Source organism: Pocillopora verrucosa, chromosome 6 (assembly GCF_036669915.1).
Source record: "Pocillopora verrucosa isolate sample1 chromosome 6, ASM3666991v2, whole genome shotgun sequence".
In the NCBI taxonomy this organism is placed as follows: domain Eukaryota; kingdom Metazoa; phylum Cnidaria; class Anthozoa; order Scleractinia; family Pocilloporidae; genus Pocillopora; species Pocillopora verrucosa.
Genome location: NC_089317.1, coordinates 3,024,580 through 3,046,681, shown reverse-complemented (window position 1 = coordinate 3,046,681; position 22,102 = coordinate 3,024,580). Strand labels below are relative to the sequence as shown.

Below are 22,102 nucleotides of genomic sequence, written 5' to 3'. Positions count from 1 at the left end.
TTCGATCATTTCTTGAGCAGCTGAGGCGGAACGTGACATATGAATGGAAAATAGCAAAATTTGGCCTGTGCAGGCGAACAAAGACTTCGATTGCAGCGTCTAAATTTGACAAATCTTGCGAACAGAAATTCGATGAACGCAGGATACTATTTTGTGCTGTTTTTAAAGACTATATATGAGTTTAGGAGATCCTCGCAGCTAAGAACACTACTGAAACGAGTAGTTGTAAATAGGACCTGAAAGAATTTCAGGCCCGTACGGGATTTGAACCCATGACCTCTGCGATACCGGTGCAGCGCTCTACCAATTGAGCTAACAAGCCAACTGGGAGTTGATCAATGAATTGGGTCAAAATAAACATCCAAGTGAATGAAGATTTTAGATATATGAAAATTCACATATTTGCACTGCGGTGGAAAGATGAAATTAGGAGATCCTCGCAGCTAAGAACACTACTGAAACGAGTAGTTGTAAATTCATTAGTAGTAAATGTAAATGTAAATTCATAACTGTAAAATTGTAAATTCAGTAGTTGTAAATTCATCATTCACTTGGATGTTTATTTGGACCCAATTCATTGACCAGCTCCCAGTTGGCTTGTTAGCTCAATTGGTAGAGCGCTGCACCGGTATCGCAGAGGTCATGGGTTCAAATCCCGTACGGGCCTGAAATTTTTCTCAGGTCCTATTTACAACTACTCGTTTCAGTAGTGTTCTTGGCTGCGAGGATCTCCTAATTTCATCTTTCCACCGCAGTGCAAATATGTGAATTTTCATATATCTAAAATCTTCATATATGAGTTTATTTCTCAGCGGAGTTGATGGTTACCATGCCCGGCTTTTGAGATAAAGGTAACCTTGCATTGCCGTAAGAGATATAATTACAGGTTTACTGCCATGTTTCATCGCTAGATGAAGACCTCTATGCACGAGTTGGCCATAGGTATTCTCTGATTTCAGTTAGCAAGTCAAGTCACTCCTTCACCCAGTTTTTCTGTGTAAGCAGATTAAAACCCAACCCCTAAAACATCCAAATTGCGTCGACCATGGGTCAGTTTACAAGAAATATCAAACGAAAAAAGGGAATTGAAGAAAGGAAGCAGCAGGCTAAGGAACATCGTAATCACGCGGACTTTCTGGAAGAACGCAAAAAAAAGTATAAACATCAACAAAAAATAGAGGAGAAAAACTGAAATTATGCTGAAAATACCTTTATTTATATCAGTTACGTCTTAAGAAATACATAAATGGTTCAAGTAAACATACCTATACAAAATTAAAAAATATCTTGTAACAACTTTTCTAAAAAAAGGTTCATTTTGAAAAATAAATTGTTCTTCACAGCCTACAACAAACCTCATGTAGTCATCATAAAGAGTCTTACCATACAACATGGCTACAACTCTATTAATTAACTCTTTGCACCTAAGAATTATCAACTTCAAATTTCTCACAGGACTTAAAAGTGTCAGCACATTATCACACTAAAGTAAGTTTATGAGAATCAAGTAACTGATCACCAAAGAATAATTACTCTAACCTTAAACCAATTATGGCAGTCCCTCTAGAAAATATATATATATGAGCAGAATTTATTACTAAAGACAAAAATATTACATCCGATTTTCAACTGCAACAAAATCCGAGGCAGTCCAATGTTTCCAAATTATCCTCACGCGGATAATCTGGCGGTTTACACGCACGCGCGTTACAGATGAAGCATAGTTTCTTTTAACAGCTTTATCCATTAAACGCGACAAGCTAAAAGTTGTGTGGATAAGATTGTAATAAAGTGTAACGGTCCTGACGTAAACGCTTCTTCATAAGGCAAGGTAGCCATGTCCTAGAAGGGTTCAATTTATTGCAAGTATTGTCACATGAGGATGACACTCCTACGTAACACCCAGAGCAGCAGCACTATCATCACCAATTTCATTATAACTCAAATCCAACGTTGTCAGCGATTTTTTATATTTCAAACACTCACCCAGAGCAGCAGCACCATCATCACCAATTTTATTATCACTAAAATACAACGTTGTCAGCGATTTGTTATCTTTCAAACACTCAACCAGAGCAGCAGCACCATTATCACCAATTTTATTAAAACTCAAATCCAACGTTGTCAGCGATTTGTTAGATTTCAAACACTCACCCAGAGCAGCAGCACCATCATTACCAATTTTATTATGACTCAAATCCAACGTTGTCAGCGATTTTTTATATTTCAAATACTCACCAAGAGCAGCAGCAGCACCATCATCACCAATTTCATTATAACTCAAATCCAACGTTGTCAGCGATTTGTTATATTTCAAACACTCACCCAGAGCAGCAGCAGCACCATCATCACCAATTTTATTATAACTCAAATCCAACGTTGTCAGCGATTTGTTAGATTTCAAACACTCACCCAGAGCAGCAGCACCATCATTACCAATTTCATTATCACTCAAATCCAACGTTGTCAACGATTTGTAATATTTCAAACACTCACCCAGAGCAGCAGCACCATCATCACCAGTTACATTCCCACTCAAATCCAACGTTGTCAGCGATTTGTTATATTTCAAACACTCACCCAAAGCAGCAGCACCATCATCACCAATTTCATTATGACCCAAATCCAACGTTGTCAGCGATTTGTTATATTTCAAACACTCACCCAGAGCAGCAGCAGCACCATCATCACCAATTTCATTATGACTCAAATCCAACGTTGTCAGCGATTTTTTATATTTCAAATACTCACCCAGAGCAGCAGCACTATCATCACCAATTTTATTAAAACTCAAATACAATGTTGTCAGCGATTTGTTATATTTCAAACACTCACCCAGAGCAGCAGCACCATCATCACCAATTTTATTATCACTAAAATACAACGTTGTCAGCGATTTGTTATCTTTCAAACACTCAACCAGAGCAGCAGCACCATTATCACCAATTTTATTAAAACTCAAATCCAACGTTGTCAGCGATTTGTTAGATTTCAAACACTCACCCAGAGCAGCAGCACCATCATTACCAATTTCATTATCACTCAAATGTAACGTTGTCAGCGATTTGTTATATTTCAAACACTCACCCAGAGCAGCAGCACCATCATCACCAATTTCATTATAACTCAAATCCAACGTTGTCAGCAATTTGTTACATTTCAAACACTCTGCCAGAGCGGCAACCCCACCTTGCAAAGATTTATACAATGTTAAGTTTGTCACAGTTGTATTTGTTTTTAGAAAGTTGCTTAAAAAGACAGCTAGAGTTTCATCCACTTTTACACTTGAAACTTTAACAGTTTTAGTTTGAAGAGAAGCGCCAAGAGCGGTAGCCAATTTTTCATCAACATTTTTGTTCTTCTTTTTGCATTCATTAACACATTCTAATATAAAGTCCACGTCTTTCTCTTCTTCCTGGTTTAACTGTGTTGCTATGCTTTTCAGAAGGTTCACCACTGTTTCCTCGCATCGTGCTGCTAGCATACCAAATGTAAACAGAAGCACTTCTTTAAGTTGATGGCGATATTTTTGGCCAGCAGCTATGCTGTTTGTACTGATTTCTTTCTGGATAAGCTGACAACTGAGATAGAACGCTGCGAAGAATTCTTGGAAAGTCTTGTGAAGAAAGCTATAACGTCTAGTTGGTCTTAGTTTACTGCCTCCAGGCTGAACTGACAGAAATCCAAATCCAGGTAAATCGCTTGCTTTGTGTTTTCCAAGCTCCTTCTCGTCAAAATCCAAGTTGTCTTCAAGTAAACCTTTCAAAGCTATCGAACCAAGGTGTTTCAATTGGCTTTCGTAAAGGTCAACAAGGTCTTCACCGTTTTCTGGTAGTTGCTGCTTTGTTCTGTACCTTCTTAGTACACACTCCACTATTTCCATGTACAGCTTCGTTCTGCTCTCAGGAAATATACCTTTCAAATCTTCATACACCAGGCAAAGAAGCGCAGTGTTGAGAGGATTCGTCAATATTTCATATAACTTGCGATCAATATACAGGTGTGCGGTAAGCTGCTTGGCCAAGTTTGGTTCGGCTTTGAAGTACTTTCTGATGAAGGATTGTACATCTTCTTCAGTAAATCCCTCAACTTCTAACAGCGTGTCGCAGCATTTTCGAACTTTGACTCCAGCTTCGTGTCGTGCCGTAGCAACCACGCGACAGTGTGGCAATTCACGGCCTTGAATAATTTCTGAAAACATAGGTAGCTTCTTCTCGGAAACTTCATCCAATCCATCGAGCACCAGAAGAACATTAGATTGATTGTCGCGAATGAAGTCGAAGAATCTCTCACGTTGGTCTTCACCAACTTCTCGAGGCAGAAGTTGATCTTCAATGGCCTCCCAAAGGCCAGACTGAACATCACGACATTTGATCAAAAGCACTATTACGATGTTTGCGAAGCAATTTCCGGTTGCGTGTTTTCCTGAGGCCCAGTCGAAAACAACTTTTTTACAGTAAGTGGTCTTTCCCATACCAGGCTTCCCTTCAATTAACACAACTCTAGGTTCTTCACATTCTTCGTGCTGGTTGAAGATTTCAGACATCGTGACAACTCGGTCTGTTGCTGTTCCTTTCGTTTTCTTTCTGTAGATGACTTTAAGTCTGGTGTAGATGTCGTCAAAGGAGAAGTGAAAATCTTCACACCAGGGAAACGGTGCCAGCCAACCTTCCCGATTTTTGTAAAATTGACGAATATTATCAATAATTCCAGTTGGGTCAAATCCATCTGAAAAAGAATTAGTTGTTAGTTTTATGAGGCATTCTTACCGACACGCTATATGACGCCATGACTCTCAGAAAAATAAGCAATTATACGATGACACCGAGAATGATATCGTGAAATATTATCACTTAGGTCTGAGTTATCTGACGAAGCCGAAGGCTGAAACAGATATTATTGACACGAAGTTTGATAATTCATAATAACATGAAAAAAAGAAACCGGAATCAAACAGATATTTTTTTCATTTTGAAAACAACTGCAAAATAAAACATTTCTCTCTGAGGGTGCAAAATTTTGAGAACACTACACGGTCGAGGGGCTCGGAAACTAGGCAGACTCTGAACTCGACATGATCAATATCCGCTGCATTTAATGGGTTATCAAGTCAATCTCTTACGCTACTGTGTATCAATTAAGTGGCGATCTCTGTAAGAGTGGTCCAAGGCCTTTCACATCAGAGAAAAGTTTTGCCTCAAACTTTGCCCATTAAATTATCTTTGGTAGTAAATAAAACCACGTTGGTTTCTGGAAATACGTTAAACATTTTTTTTGAGAGCTCTCAATAGTCAGAGCTGCAAAAAGCAGCCTCCTCGTAACACACCGCATGCAGCAAGAAATCGTTTGTGCTCCTAAATTTTGTGATATATAAGGGTTATAGAAGGCATTCATTGATGTGTTCATTCAGAGGTTAACCATAATTTATTTAAAAACACTCGTTAGCCGTTTTTTTTTTAATTGGTTAAAAGTACTCTTCCTTTCTTGGGTGATATTTTTCAAGTCCAGACCAGACCATAGAAAACTGCGGTGGATTTCTTCTGATAAGTTGTTCGAAATTATAGAAATGTAAAAACATCTTTCACTTATTCATTTTCTTCGTCTTAGTGACTTCAAAATTTTGGTGATTTTGCTAACGTGACAGTATTATCTTAGATTTCAACAATTTTAAAAAGAAAAGATGGCAGGGTAGAGCATTAAGAACACACAAATTGATTTTCTAAACATTTTAAACGGCTAAATTCTGACAAATAATTCTGTTTCGTGACGAAAAAGGTGAACACAACGTACCGAATATCATATTGATTAGAGTTCGGTCAACGTGTTAATGAGGAACTTTTTTTAAAAAAAATGGTTTCTGTTATTTCACATTTGAGTTTAGAGGGTTTAAGCTATTCAAACCTGTATGAGCAAAAAATCACGTCATCGCTGCCTTCTACTTTCTTTTTGAAGACTTCTGATATGCGGCTATTGATTATTACACCTCGTAAAGCTGATTGCTCAAACACTTTGTTTACGACCGTTGAAAGGATCGACTCATGGTTCTCCGTCTTCGTCTTTACATTGCTTTGAAATAGTATAGATTAGTAAGCTGAAACGAAAAATTAATCAGGGAAGTTTACGAAAAATCCAGCAAACATGCTTAAAAAAGGCATTTATTTAGACTTCATATTTCAACGAACTTCACAAATCTTACTTGTTTATCTTGTAAGTAAACGATGGCAGATTAATTCCCGAAGCGCTTTTTGAGTTTCCCGATCCCTCTCCTACTGCTTTTACACTTACAAAAAAGGAAAAATTAAAAGGAGGAAGATACAGCTGTTTTGAAACGCCATTTGACGAGGGTAAATCTGCTTTTTGTTCGACACTTTACATATCAAAACAAAGGAAATTTGTTCCTCTTTTTGATTCTAGCGGTACATTTTTAATTTGCACCCGCGTAAAAGAGATATCGCCCAGGACCCTTCGCCCAGTCGTGTTTTGATCAAAAACGCCTTGATAATTTCACGCAACCGCTCGGAGAAAAAGTAAAAATGACGAGGGAAAAACGTTACCTTCAAGTAAGAAAATTAGCGAAATAGAAAGCCACAATATTATAGTTTAATATTTCAGAGGTACACTAGGTGCTTTTTCCGTAGAGAATCCGCACGATGGTAAAACATTCGAAAATTGCACTCGATTTGAGTGGGGTGTTGAAGTGAGTGTAGTCACTACATTCGTGTTAAGACTATTTGTACCCCATGAGTTTGATATGGCGCACAATATAATACGAATTATATATCTTTAAATAAAATATGATCAGTTTAAAAATTCATTCAAAAGGTGATTTTTTAGAGCTCTCTTAAAGGAAGCGGGACTCTTACATAATTTAAGGCTTGGATCTAACTTGTTCCAGGTAGATACACTTTTATAATAACACGTTTTCTGTCCTGTTGCAGTTTTGAAAAGGGGAATGTTTCGTGGTTGAAAGTTTCTGGTTATACGTCCAGATACGCTGCCTCTTGTTATATACATAGATGTTAAGTATTCCGCGGCTTGATCCGTCATACATTTAAATGTTAAAGTAGCATCTCGGCAATACAATTGTATTTTTAAAGGGAGCCAACCTAAGGTTCTTAATACAGGAGAGATATGGTTATACTTCTTTACGTTGCAGATAATTCGCGCGGCAAAGTTTTGAACATATAGCAATTTACGAATATTACAGGCTGAGGTAGATGACCATACTGATGAACAGTAATATAGTTTACTGAAAAAAAGCGCGTTTATTATGGTTTCAAGCAGTTTTTTATCGAAAACGAATTTAATACAGCTTATTTGAGATAATTTCCACAAGCAAGACGATACAGTACAAATATGGTTATCAAAAGATATCGTGGGATCAGAAATTACTCCAAGGTCTTTGACTGATTGAGCCGGGTGAATGTCTTTTCCTGAGGGGGGATAAAAGTCCAGTAATTTCGAAGACATTCCTCGGCTGCCAAAAACCATTAGTTTCGTCTTATCTGGATTAAGCATTAAACAATTGTCGAAAAACCACTGAATTGCGAATCTGTTGTAAGTCGGAATTAACACTTTGAGTGATCCAAGCAGAGTCGTTCACGGTAAAAGACAATATGAGCTTAGTCATCCACGTAGCAAGCAGTTGAACAATTTTAACAAAAATTTGGTAAATCGTTTACATAAATACTAATTATCAACTGTCATATGATAATTTCTGATTATAAAACTGATAAGGAAGTTATCAGGGCGAAACGGAGCCATGTGAGAGATCTTTACAAAGCCTTTACGAAAAATCCTAAAAATTTATCAGCCCGCTTCCTTTCCCGGCGTCATGTTAACTATATGCAAGATGTTGGTCAAAAAATCAGCCTGGCAGATGAGATAATTCCCCAACTTGCCTCTTTGGCTCAGTTGGTAAAATTGATAAAAGTATATTCAGTCGCGAAATCCAAAAGTTTGAGGCTTGGATCCTCTACAATGCCAGCGACTGTTATTTATTACCATTCTGTCATAAATAAAGCCATGACACCCACACAGGTAAGCGATAATTTTAAAAGTTACAGGAAGAAACCTGTGAAAAGGTTCAGGCTTCGATGAAATTCGAACCTGTGCTTCCGATTGAAATGGAAAAAACTGCAACTTCCCATAATTACATTTCTAATCATTTTGCAGATGCAACACTACTTTGTTCGCACATTGTCCAGAAGCAAGAGTCCTGGGAAATTCCACGAAGAAACTTAACGGATCTAATTCGAAATAACCTAAGGGGTGGTACGCTAAGCTTATTTTCTTTGTAGAAACAATGTATGTCTTAAAGAAGACAACGGTAAATCGTTAACACAAGGTCCACAAATAGTCCTGGCCAAATGTTAGAGCAACATATAACAGGAAAAAATTAAAACACGTAAAAAGAAGAAACTCAAAATTGCCTTAAAAGCGGCACTGGTAAAGCTGATTTTCCCGCCATGATGGAAGGTCTAGGCCTATTTAAGGCTAACTCAGACAAACCTTCTTAATACAGGTAACGGTTTTGAACTTTTAAAGACCAGAAACTGTGATGATTAGATAATCCAGAGAATACACATCGCTTTCAACTGATGGTCTACCTGTTCCGTCTACATGCTTCGGCACATTGCAACTATTCTTGATAGTAGAAGACAAAATTCTTACCAAAATTGACTATAACAGTGGAGAAGCAGGGCTTCACGTTTCTCTAAAACAACGTTAGTGCATTTTAGTTTGTTGTAAGCAAATCCACATCTACGAATATGAATATCGTGACCGCCGTGTAAGGAGGGTAAAGAAGAGCATAAAAATAACTCCCAGGTATACACTACCAAAGGGGGTATAGAAGAGATTAAAAATAACTCACAGGTATACACTACCCAAGAGGGTATAGACTAGATTAAAAATAACTCACACGTATACACTACCCAAGGGGGTATAGAAGAGATTAAAAATAACCCTCGGGTATACACTGCCCAAGAGGGTATAGAAGAGATTAAAAGGAACCCTCAGGTATACACTACCCAAGAGGGTATAGAAGAGATTAAAAATTACTCTCAGGTATACACTACCCAAGAGGGTATAGAAGAGATTAAAAAATAATCTTCAGGTATACACTACCAAAGAGGGTATAGAAGAGATTAAAAGTAACCCTCAGGTATACACTACCCAAGGGGGTATAGAAGAGATTAAAAATAACTCTCAGGTATACACTACCCAGGAGCGTATAGAAGAGATTAAAAATAACTCTCAGGTATGCACTACTCAAGAGGGTATAGAAGAGATTAAAAAATAATCTCCAGGTATACACTTCACAAGAGGGTATGCAAGAGATTAAAATAACCCTCAGGTATACACTACCCAAGGGGGTATAGAAGAGATTAAAAATAACCCTCAGGTATACACTACCCAGGAGGGTATAGAAGAGATTAAAAATAACTCTCAGGCAGCACTACTCAAGGGGGTATAGAAGAGATTAAAAATAACCCTCAGGTATACACTACCCATGAGGGTATAGAAGAGATTAAAAATAACCCTCAGGTATACACTACCCAGGAGGGTATAGAAGAGATTAAAAATAACTCTCAGGTATGCACTACTCAAGAGGTTATAGAAGAGATTAAAAAATAATCTTCAGGTATACACTTCACAGGAGGGTATGCAAGAGATTAAAATAACCCTCAGGTATACACTTCCCAAGGGGGTATAGAAGAGATTAAAAATAACCCTCAGGTATACACTGCCCAGGAGGGTATAGAAGAGATTAAAAATAACCCTCAGGTATACACTACCCAAGGGGGTACAGAAGAGATTAAAAATAACCCTCAGGTATACACTACCCAGGAGGGTATAGAAGAGATTAAAAATAACTCTCAGGTATGCACTACTCAAGAGGGTATAGAAGAGATTAAAAAATAATCTTCAGGTATACACTTCACAGGAGGGTATGCAAGAGATTAAAATAACCCTCAGGTATACACTTCCCAAGGGGGTATAGAAGAGATTAAAAATAACCCTCAGGTATACACTACCCATGAGGGTATAGAAGAGGTTAAAAAATAATCTTCAGGTATGCACTTCGCAAGAGGGTATGCAAGAGATTAAAATAACCCTCAGGTATACACTACCAAAGAGGGTATAGAAGAGATAAAAGTAACCCTCAGGTATACACTATCCCAAGAGGGTATAGAAGAGATAAAAGTAACCCTTGGGTATACACAACCCAAGAGGGTATAGAAGAGACTAAAAATGACCCTTAGGTATACACTGCCCAAGAGGGTAAAGAAGAGATTAAAAGTAACCCTCAGGTATACACTACCCAAGAGGGTATAGAAGAGATTAAAAAATAATCCTCAGGTATACACTTCACAAGAGGGTATGCAAGAGATTAAAATAACCCTCAGGTATACACTACCAAAGAGGGTATAGAAGAGATAAAAGTAACCCTCAGGTATACACTATCCCAAGAGGGTATAGAAGAGATAAAAGTAACCCTCGGGTATACACAACCCAAGAGGGTATAGAAGAGACTAAAAATAACCCTCAGGTATACACTGCCCAAGAGGGTATAGAAGAGATTAAAAATTACTCTCAGGTATACACTACCCAAGAGGGTATAGAAGAGATTTAAAAATAATCCTCAGGTATACACTTCACAGGAGGGTATGCAAGAGATTAAAATAACCCTCAGGTATACACTACCAAAGAGGGTATAGAAGAGATTAAAAGTAACCCTCAGGTATACACTACCCAAGGGGGTATAGAAGAGATTAAAAATAACGCTCAGGTATACACTACCCAAGGGGGTATAGAAGAGATTAAAAATAACTCTCAGGTATGCACTACTCAAGAGGGTATAGAAGAGATTAAAAAATAATCTTCAGGAATTCACACTAATAAATATCAGGAGACCGTTCTTTGACTGACATCTCTGCAATTCCCCATGATTATTCGACTAGAGGTATTTCCCGCCTAAAGTGCACGGTCGAGAGCAATTTGATTTGACAGGATTATTGTCGAAAACGTGAAAAGGCTGTACCACGCTTCCCTATGAAATCACGGTTTATTCACTTGATTTTACGATTCTATTTCAACGCTTTGGTTAACTCCCATTCACAACTCTCGACTTATTCGAAAAAACACGCACTGAACGTTCCGCTGTAAGCAAGTGGAACAATGCCATATAAGGGGCGATAAAATAAGTACTGCATACATGTTGTTTGTTAAACAAAATCACTTATTAATGTCAATCAAATTAAGAACAATTGACGTATCGTACAGTTTCCAACATTACATCCTCACGAATGCATCTGCAGGAAATTCTCGCTGTCTAATTAGTCCGGCACAGAGACCAAATGAACATACAACATGTTTGGTGATGTGGTATTGAACGAACAGCTTTTGTTGGCGCGGCTGAGAACTGCTGGCGGGACAGAACGTATTGCAGTCATCGGGGAATCGACGAAAGATTTCGTTCTTTGTATTGGGCTTGATTCCACATTAACTTTTCGTTAGCACATATGGTCGAGATTGTATTCCATAACTCTAGAAAGCTCAGCCGATCGATAGAAGACTTTGGCCTCCATGATAGGATCGCGCCAGGTGATTCCGGTCTAAGATTTGTTGTGTTTTTGTAATTGAAATTCGCGCTTAGATGAAGTATTAATTATCAGATGAGCCTTTAAGTCAAAATCAACAGGTTTAAATAACCGCATAGACACCTACCGACTGCAAGCGTTAAAGTAATTCTCTACATTGATGACAGAAATGATAGCGTCTCCATAGAATGCAGGCTGCGAATTCTTTACGGGGCCAAAGCTCCTCATGAGATACCGTGCTGCTAACAACTGAGCTACGAAGCCACACGTTGGATGTGAGGCAAAATATGAAGGGTTATTCTTTCCCATGGAGGCATCTGATTCAATTTGTGATGAAATAATAATTGCTGTAACTGATTCCTACCCCAATATTTCAAACTAATTTTTTTATTATTCTCCTCAAGCGCTGATATTATTAGGGTAAATATACGTTCGATCGCACATGCTGCAATCTGATTGGCTTAGCTACTCACTATTTATTCCGTGACAGATAGAAGGGAATGTAAACAGCACAGGGGATGGCCCATTTGTATCAATATTCAATAAAAACACGAGCCTGCCCTTCATCCAAGTCTTGAATGACTTTTAAATTAAATTAAACTATTAGATTTTTCACTCTCAGTTTCATGCGTGATAGTTGACTAAGCTTCGCCCTCAAAATGGAACTGGAGCCCGTATTCCAATTGTTAGTTAGTTAGCGCAGTACGCACCTTGCTGCTTTGTTTCTCTTTGTTGTGCTACCAAATCGTCCAACCTGTCACTCATGTTTCCAAAATCAATTTTGATTTGATCAAGGTAATTTTTGACGTCCCCTAAGAATGAACATTTCAATATTATTAGCGGAATAGAAGCCTCAACTGATAGCCACTCCATTTAAAATAGACCGCGTATGAAAAACAATAAACTTTTCAAAAATAACTTAATGTCATTGCTAATGAGCGACAGTAATTCCCAACTCTGCTGTGCAACATGTCAAATGGTTTTGGCAGAGGTTTAGGTAACTATTTCCATAACCGGGTGACGATGGTCTTATAGGCGGCTGTGCCCGGAAAAGAGCTGTAAGGCAAAACCCAAACACGACAGCCTCGCCGGTTACACGAACGGCGATGAGAGGTCTTATTGCAAATCCTTCTAAAGAGCACCTTTTTGCACGCAAAAGACACAAGTCTACTTTCAATGAAAATTAAGCATTATTCATTGCCCATCTTTAGACTTTTCTTTCAAGTTTTTGTCTAAACTGTGTATTGAAAACAAACAGTACCTCTTTATTTTCCTCATTTTAGTTGTGTTACATAAACCATGGTAACTATATAATACCGGCCATTTCATGTGGCTCATGGAGTGAATTGTTATTCAGCATCACATCACTCAATTTAGCCACACGTTTTTTCTCCCACCACCTTAAGAGGCCTTGTTAAACCAACTGGAATGTAAACTCAAAATAAGGGTAATTTAATTTCCTATTTGTGAACTATTACTGAATAAATGATCTTGATTTGTAATCCATATAAGAATATGCTGTGGGAACTTAGATCTAGGTCAGACCTATCCTTGTAAAAAGAGAAGATTGACACAGAAAGCAATACCTGCATTAAAATGAGGCCAATCTTGGAATATGACTGGATCATTCAAAATGTTGGCCACAACAGATGCTGCCATCACACAAGCAATTTGTTTCCATTTCTCACTTGAAGACTGCATTTCATCCGCAAAGTCTTTGATGCCCTTTACGACCACCCATTCTGTCTTAAAATCGTGAGCTGCTGCATACACTCCTGAAAAAAATACTCATGTCTGTTAACTGTATATTAAGCTTATTTTCTTAGTATCCTTAATATAATTGTCCAATCAAAGCTCACAAAGATTCACACTCTAGCTGTTTGTAAAAATGCACAACGCAAAAAGACGTTAGTTAATTTCGAAATCTGATTTTTTTCGATTAGAAAATAATTGTACACTGGGACTGTAAAATTATTCTTCAGGTTTCACCTTGTTCCATGAGTAACTTTCAACATTTCTCAAAAGACGAACTTCTGTCAGATAGAGTTAATCCTTTCACTTTTAAGATCTCATTGGTAAAAATTCTCTTTAACCTTTTAACTCCCGTGAGTGACCAAGTAAGAATTTTTCCTCAATTTATCCATACAATATCATGCAGACAAGTGATGAGAATAAAGAAAAATGTCCATTATGGGATTACTGATCCGATACCAAATTCTCCAAACTAACATGATGAGAATCATTTCACAGACAGTAAGGAGAATTACCAATGAGATCTTGGGAGTTAAAGGGTTGTTATACAATTGCTATGATGTTAGTTAGGAGAGTTTGGTTTTGGATCAACCAATAATCACCCAATTGACTTTTTTCTTTTCCCATTACTTATCTGCTTGGTATCATGTTGATACTGTACGGAGAAATTCTGTCTTGGTCACTCTTGGGAGTTTAAAGGTTAACAGGGACTGTGATACTATTCCTCAACTCTCAAACTACTCAACAAAATACTTTCTACATTTTTCAGATGAAAAATGTAAGACAATTCATGACATCCTGAAGGAGCACACTCAATTTAGCCAGAAGAAGTATTCAGTCACCTTCACCAGCAAAAATCTTCCTGCCCCAGCCAAACACAAAATCACTATACTTCTTGTATATAATTCCTGCAAAATTTGGCATGCTATATGGTACACACTACTTCTTGGACCAGCAGAGACAATACCAGAGCAGTGTTTTCCAAAACACTTCCTTCAAGCACAAAAGTGCTTGGCTCATCAATTATTTCAATTATTATGATTCTCACCTCCACCTTCCATTTCAACTGCAATTGCTTCAGGATGTTTCCTAATCATATCTCTGTTTGCCTCTGAGATACTCAGAACCACTCCATCACAGTGCACTTTGGCATTATATTCATCAGCATTTTGTAAAGGTGCCTTCCAGCCATCAGCCACATGTTTGATTAGGTTACCAATATCTCTGCTGGGGGTAGTTTTGTGTGCAGCTGTTATAAGCTTTGCTGAAACAACCACATCTCCTAACTTGACCTTTTTGCTGTTCAAACCACTGCAGGCACCAACAGAAAAAATAGTCTTGGGTCTCAGTAGCACAATGGCATCTTTTGAAACAGACAAAGAACCCCCAGGAACATCAGGACCTTTGGAGCACCTCATCAATGCAATTTTCATTTTCTTTCCTTGATCATCACCCATGCACCCAAAGTACACATAGCCAGTACGAATGTGGTAACTCCTAAAGGGTTTCTTCAGGTAAGCAAAGCAGCTTAAGAACTCACAGTTTTCCACTGTTAATAAAAGAATATCAACAGGAAGTTCGACAGTTTCCCACGGATTACAGATTGTTGGAAGATCACTCAATTCTGGAAGTTTCACACTGAGCTCCAGTGGGCTGCTATTGCCAGTCTGTGTTGATGTATTTTCCCCTGGCATTATTACTGTCTCTGAAAAAGAAGGTTGTAGTTTTTTTTAAACATTTGTATGTGACAATAAATAGCTTACCCAAATGGAAATCAAAAGATAAGAAAGATGAAGGAAAAAAGCAATTAATGGATGCATTGGTGTATCAAGGGAATAGAGATTCACAACTTCAATTACACATAGTTGTGACTTTAAAAAAAAATCTGCACAAAATTCAATTTCATCTAATGATCTAGTTTGACTTACTGTACATTATTGACTCTACAAGTTAGTTTAAAAACTCTGGTTTTAAAAAAAATTACACACACCTCTCTCCCATGAATTTTGTTCAGAAATGTCAAAGGAATCCTCCATATCCCCTCCTTTCCTGGCCTTTTTCACAATCTTGTCTTCATGCAATTTGTCTGTGACAAAGTCATCATCTTTCAACCACTCTCTCAGAAGCTCTCGGTAGTGGTCTTTAAGATCAGCATCCATACAATGGAGTGTAGGATCATCTATGACTTCCTCATAACAGGTCCCTTCAATATGCAGAAAGGTGTCTTTGATGCTGTTCCAGTACCAACTAAAAGTTGGATCATCAACTGAAGCATTAGCAGCATGACTGAAAACTCTGTCCCTGAAAAACTTGATGCGAGTGATGCCAGCTTCTGGAGAGGTGTCTGATCCTGGAGGAAGGTTATTCCAGCTGGAGGCAGGGAGAGTCAGACCAAAGATATTCGTCAGAAGTAATAGCAGTAGGGAGCTGTCAAAGTTCCCTGAGGAAATTGACGATTTGACAACAGGATACAGTTTCCCCCACTGGAAGGTACTCAGGACTCTCTTCTTTCGCAGTGTTTGTAATTTGGCATGGTTTGTGGGATTAGTCAGAACTGTGTGAAGGTTTTCTGGTGGACATACCCGGTCAAAGATCTCCCTTAGCACACGTGATCCGACTTCAACAAGAAAGCGACACAGTTGGGCATAATTGGAGGTCTCTTTGGTAGAAGGATGCAGTGGGGTGGCAGAAGCCATGAAATCAAGTCCTCTGTAAAGAAATGCTTGTAATTAATACATGGAAGGCAACATTACAGAGCACACACAAAAATCATAACTTTATTCTAGCTTTGCGACACCAGAATATTGCAGCACTCAAACAATGAGTTAAATATCACGCAACAGATCAATAAAATAAGTTTGATGCATCTTCCATTTTAACCCTTTAACCTCTAAGAGCTTCGATTGGCTTCTAATTTCTCCTTACAGTATCATCCTTGAATCAAAAGTATGGCTCACAAGAATAAAGGAGATCATCAAAAATTTAAAAAGTTCCTGATTCTCCAGTCACACTTTATCTATTTTCTCATATTCAATATACAAAATATTCCTTCAACTTGCAGGTAGCTGGTGCTAATCCAGGCGGGGCAATTTTTTACTTAAGGTTATTATCAACAAAATAGGGTGCCTTCTGGAAAAAATGGTCCAACTCATGTTACTATTAAAGAAACTGTAATAGACAGAGATGCTCTCTATGTTATGGCTAGTTAAATTAAAGATAAAGTCAAAAGGTACAGGGGAAACTTACATGTGCTCTGTTGCACAACATTTGATATCTGTTTACTTGATGCTAAACACATGATTAGATTAAAACAGAAACCTTAGAAAAATATACATCACAGTAAAGCTTATAAAGTACGGATTATTGAAATAACAAAACTGTTCACAGTTTTTGTTTTGTTAGGTGCACGTAAGCATTTAAATGCAACATTGATGGTGTTTGCTTTACTGAATTACCAGCCTCTGTGTTACCCCAGACCTCGAAACAAACTGGACAGTATCACCCAGCAGATAATGGATTGACAAAGAGTGTCAGGCAATTTTGATATTCCCATAATAGTTACTGAAAAAATCTATTGTGAGGTTAGATTTCCCTTGATGTCAAACTCCAGTAAATTACAAGAGAAATATTTCAAATTTCGTTAAAGCTTTATGCACTTCTGTGCAATAATATCTGAGGAACATTCAAGCCAATTTTCATGAAAACCCAACAACTCTACATACCCTATTAATGTAGAGGTAACTTGGGTAATATCAAATCTCAAGTTTTTGGCCTCCAAAGAAATTAAGAGTTTTCTTGCCTCCTTTTTAAAAGTGTGTGTCAAAGTGGTCATGCTGCCAACCAGTGAAACACAACATGGAACCCCCTGGCAAGCCTCCTGACAAAGAACTCCTTTGAAACTTGCGGGAAAGGTCATTTTGTGAAACAGGATCATGAGTTAAACATAATCCAAAAGTTATCAAGCAAGCTGGTGAAAATTAACAACTTGACTTCAATTTCTTTGGTTCGTGCTCTTTTCCACTTTTTAAGGCCACTCTTTTAGGCCATTTGATGAAGACTCTCATTACTCAACATTTTGAAAAATGTGTTAGAGATTTCCAGTGAATGTGCAGAGCAAGATGTGATGAAAAAATTACATGCAAATTGAGATCCTAGACAAAAGCCTGCAGAAACAATTATGACATCATTCTTTCTGCTGTATCTCACCTTCTTTTTAAGGTTTTTTCCGCAAATTAAACTTTTTCAATGGTTTAAACTAGTTTCTCTAGCTTATGAGAAAAAAAATTAAATTGTGAAAAATGTAAGCAGATTTTGACTAAATATGAAAATAATACATGAAAAAAACCGTTAAATATACACAAGAAAAGAAAACAGAAAATGAAAGACGTTCATTGTAAAAGAAAAAAAATCCTGAGTATCTAAGTGCACCAAAGATATTGTACAACTGCAAGTTCAATTTGTTTCAATTTCGCCATGTTTAAATTTATAACCATTATGAACATCAAGCATTAATTTTCATACAGCTTCATAATATAAGACAGTAATAGGTAGAGTTTTTGCATTTATAAATAAGGGATAGCATGTTCTTTTCTATCAGTAAGGTAAATTAGATGCAATAGTTGCTTTTGAACAACAGCAATTTTGTTTACTATATACTTTTTAGACTCATTGCCCTAAGTTGGGAGTTGATAAGTTAAATAAGGTAAAATTAAGGATTTATAGATATTTATGAGTCAGGACAGATGATGGAACAATGCATTTAAACTTACATGTAACAATCATTTGTATGGTCATACTCATTTCAGTGAGAGCAAAGTCAATGTGGTTTTTCCAAGAAAGATTTTCATCAATTAAAATACCTATTATAATTATTGATTGATGTAGCTCTTATGTTCTAAACTGACTCTTCTATTTGTTTCACTATCAAATATACTTCTTTGACAAATTCTCCTTGTCTGTTCCATAGGAAATGTAAAGAGAACAGTGTGGAGAATATGAATACCAATGTCTTAGGGTGTTAAGGGTTAAAAGTCAAATGGGGCACTCAGGGGGAACACACACAATTCTATAAAACCCACATCCCTTTGCTACCTTCATGACTGAGATTTTCATCTGCATTTTAACCTTCAAATGGGATGCTGCAGGCATCACCATCCCTAGGGGGGAATGGGGGCATACTTCCCCCAAAAATTGTGAAAAAATATGAATTTTCTATGGCATACTTTAGTTTTAAAGTGAGCATTTCCACTGCTGGAAAAACTCTGAAGCACATTCAAAGTAAACAAGGAGTAAATTATATTTGAAACAATAATAATTTCATAGTTACTTAATGACAGCAGTAGTTTGCTGTAAGAAACAATGGTTTCAGCTTGAGAAAATCATTAAATTTTTTTGCGTGAGTCTCATGATGAATGTGAAAGACTTGAGAGCTTTGAATTGGGCTTTTAAGTGGGGCAGCTAATAAGCAGCAGTTTTCAGTATTTCTGGAGGAGAGGTACAGGCATGTATCAGTTATTCCTTAGGCTCAAAATGAAGGAATGCATAATGTCATTCACAACAAGCCAGCAGTAAAGTAGAAAATTGATTTTCAACAACTACTTTGAAAACACATTTCCAATATGGAAGCACAACAGTCTTTTGATTGATTTTCATCCCACAGGAACTAAAATTTAACTGTTCAATGTTTTGCTAACATTAATTGATGCATCCACGTCAGATGGCCCATCAGGCAAAGCTGATGCCCTACAAAAAGTTGATTGTTTTTTTGGGAATTTCAATCACAGCATGTTTTTCCATCATGAGTCAAGAGGCAGAGGAGATAGAGTATATATTACATTTACCTCCAGAATTTTCCATGTAAATAGAACAAAATACAGGAACACTTGTAAGATTTACAAGAAACAGCTTAATGAGATATATCATGATTATATCAACAACGTAATTGAAACACCTAGTTCAGATCAGCCTAAGAAACTTTGCAGATTTGTTAAAATCTAAAAGACAAGATGACATAAGGATAAATATATTAGAGGAAGATAATACTTATGCATCTGATAATTTTGGTAGAGCTAATTAATGTTCTTAATGATTGTTTCCATTCTATTCTCACCAATGAAAAGCTCAATTCTTTACTTAATTTAGATCCTGGTCTATCATGCCCAAATTTGAATCAAATAATAGTGACATCATTAGGTGTCCAGAAACTTCTTGAATCTCTTAATTTGAATAAAGCTAGTGGGCCAGATGATGTGCCAACATATATTCTGAGAGAGCTATCACATGAGCTGGCATCCGGGCTTCACTTTTTCAACAGTCATTAGATCAGGGTCAGTTGCCAAATGACTTGATTAAAACTAAATGTAGTTCCAATTTTGAAAAAGGGGAAAAGGTCTTTGGCAAGTAATTATAGACCACTATCTCTTACTTCAGTAACATCTAAAATACTAGAACATATTATATGTCATCACATTTGAAAGCACCTGAAAGATCATAATGTGCTTAGTAATTTTCAACATGGTTTCTGCAAGCGGAGGAATTGTGAAACCCAACTTATAATCATTATGGCAATACATGACCTAGTTAGTGCAGTGAACTCCAAGAAACAGGTTGATGCCTTTATATCAGATTTCTCTAAAACTTTTGATGGAGTGCCTCATCAGAGGCTGCTCTAAAAGCTGAGTCATTATGGAATTCAGGGCAGCTTGCTGTCCTGGATCCAAGTGTTTCTTACAAAGAGAACACAGAGGGTAGCCTTGGAGGGTGTTTTATCAAATCAGTGTTTTGTGACATCAGGAGTCCCTCAAGGCACGGTTTTGGAGCCATTGCTGTTCCTGATTTACATTAATGACTTGCCCTTATGTATTTCATCAACAATGAGATTGTTTGCAGATGACTGATTCCTATATCGTAGTATAAATAGTCCAGTTGAATGCCAAAACATACAGAAAGATTTAGATGCATTTACTAAATGGGAGAAAGATTGGCAAATGTCATTCAGTGTTGATAAAATGCCACACCATCTGCTTCTCCACTAAAAAATCTAATTTAGATACAACATATGTTCTTTATATCATGTTCTAACTAAAGTCCATCACCATTGCTACTTAGGTGTGATACTTTCTGAAGACCTTAAATGGTCAGAGTATATTCTGCATAATTATAACATCAAGTGCCAAACAAACTCTTGGTATCATTAGGAGGAACTTTAGAAATGTCTCTGTAGACTGCAAATCCAAGCTTTATAATAGTTTAGTTAGGCCTAAGATTGAATATGCAAATTCTGCCTGGTATCCATATTTAAAAAAAGACATACATAAGACTGTACATCGTCTTGATATGATCCAACATTCAGCAGCTAGGCTTTGTTTCAATAATTATTTCAAGGAACCAGGAGTAGTAACTGATATGTTCAATAAATTGAAGTGCCCATCTCTCAAAGGAAGATGAATTCTCTCTCAATTATCAATGTTTCATCAGATTGTTTATCAAACTGTTGATATTGACAAAGATTCATATCTTACTCCTTTACCTTGTAATTCAAGGAGTGGTAACTCCAAAACCTTCATAAGACTAAGCAATTCAAATTGCAATCAATAAGCATACAGCTTTTTTCCGTGGTCAGTCAACCAATGGAATAGACTTCCAGGTGACATTGTAAATATAGATGACAATTTAAAATTTAAGACCACTCTGCATGACCATCTAATTGAAACTGGGAAGTGGTTTTAAAAAATTTCTCCTACCACATATATAAATTTTTATTATTAGTATTTCTTTATTATTTATTTATTACTTTATTGTATTTATATTGATGTGATGCGTTGAACGCTTTATCAATTGATAAAGTAGAAGTAGAAGAAATTAACCAGATTCGGGCAAAATAATAGATACTCGGTCAAACAATATAAATTAATAATGAATCTAAAGAAATTATACGTTGGTCTCAACACAAATAAGCTACTGGTTGGCGAATACGAAGATGTCTCAAACAAACATGCAGAACGTGCTGACCGAAGCATTAATTCACGAGTTTAAACCATTTGTCTTTTAAAACATACTTCTCAGCTGGAAGTCGAACGAATCCAGCTAGATTCGACAAAAGTGAATCAACATCAAAATCTACCGAATACAGTGGTATCAAAAGTAACTATGAGCTCCAATTCGAAAAATACGACCATCTCTTCCGCAAACAAACAGAAGGTTCTAACAGAACCACTGATCCATGAGTTAAAGCCATTTGTCTTTTAAAACACATATTTAATGGCTACTAGCCAAGCAAATCAAGCCAAATTTGACAAAATGATGGCAACTAAGTGATCATCATCAAAAACTACTGAACAAAGTGACATTAAGGGTAACGATGAGCTCCAACTCGAAAAATACTAGCACCTCTTCAACAGGAAGTGCTGACTGAAGCACTAAGCTACGAGGGTTAAGACAATTCCCTTCCTTGCCATAACATGGATCAAGTTGAAAGTATTAAATGGTAAAAAAACGACTTTACCTTGGCGACAATCGTCCGCTTAGAAACGTCCAAGAAGTCTTTCGAAATAGAGATCAACCACATCCTACCCGCACCTGAGCCATGTTGAAAACTTCTGTAGGAATGATATCCGGGCTTTTGCCTAATGCGAGAAGGGTAACCGAGGAAGACTAGAAACGAGTTTCCAGGAGATTCTCCATATGGCGGATATGGCGGACTATTTAATTTTATAAGCAACAGCCAATTTTTTCCTGAAAAAAAC

At 37.1% G+C, this 22,102-nt stretch overlaps 1 protein-coding gene across 1 annotated transcript; it reads right to left on the bottom strand.

Moving 5' to 3' along the window:
- Nucleotides 1-1,194: 1,194 nt before the first annotated feature.
- Nucleotides 1,195-21,973, bottom strand: LOC131785002 (NLR family CARD domain-containing protein 3-like). The gene is made up of 6 exons (XM_066169286.1): nt 21,862-21,973; nt 15,349-16,067; nt 14,407-15,063; nt 13,193-13,381; nt 12,317-12,418; nt 1,195-4,728 (listed from the first exon to the last, which is right to left on the bottom strand). Exons 2-6 carry the CDS (start codon nt 16,052-16,054, stop codon nt 1,892-1,894), a joined length of 4,491 nt encoding a protein of 1,496 aa, XP_066025383.1. The 5' UTR covers nt 16,055-16,067; nt 21,862-21,973; the 3' UTR covers nt 1,195-1,891.
- Between the last annotated feature and the right edge of the window lie 129 nt (nt 21,974-22,102).

Excerpts from the sequence above, each read along its gene's own strand:
- LOC131785002 (XM_066169286.1), bottom strand. The coding sequence starts at position 16,054 with ATGGCTTCTGCCACCCCACTGCATCCTTCTACCAAAGAGACCTCCAAT. Across the intron at positions 12,419-13,192 it reads TTGGCCTCATTTTAATGCAG|GGGACGTCAAAAATTACCTT; the intron begins GTATTGCTTTCT and ends GTTCATTCTTAG. Across the intron at positions 4,729-12,316 it reads AAGAGAAACAAAGCAGCAAG|ATGGATTTGACCCAACTGGA; the intron begins GTGCGTACTGCG and ends ATTCTTTTTCAG.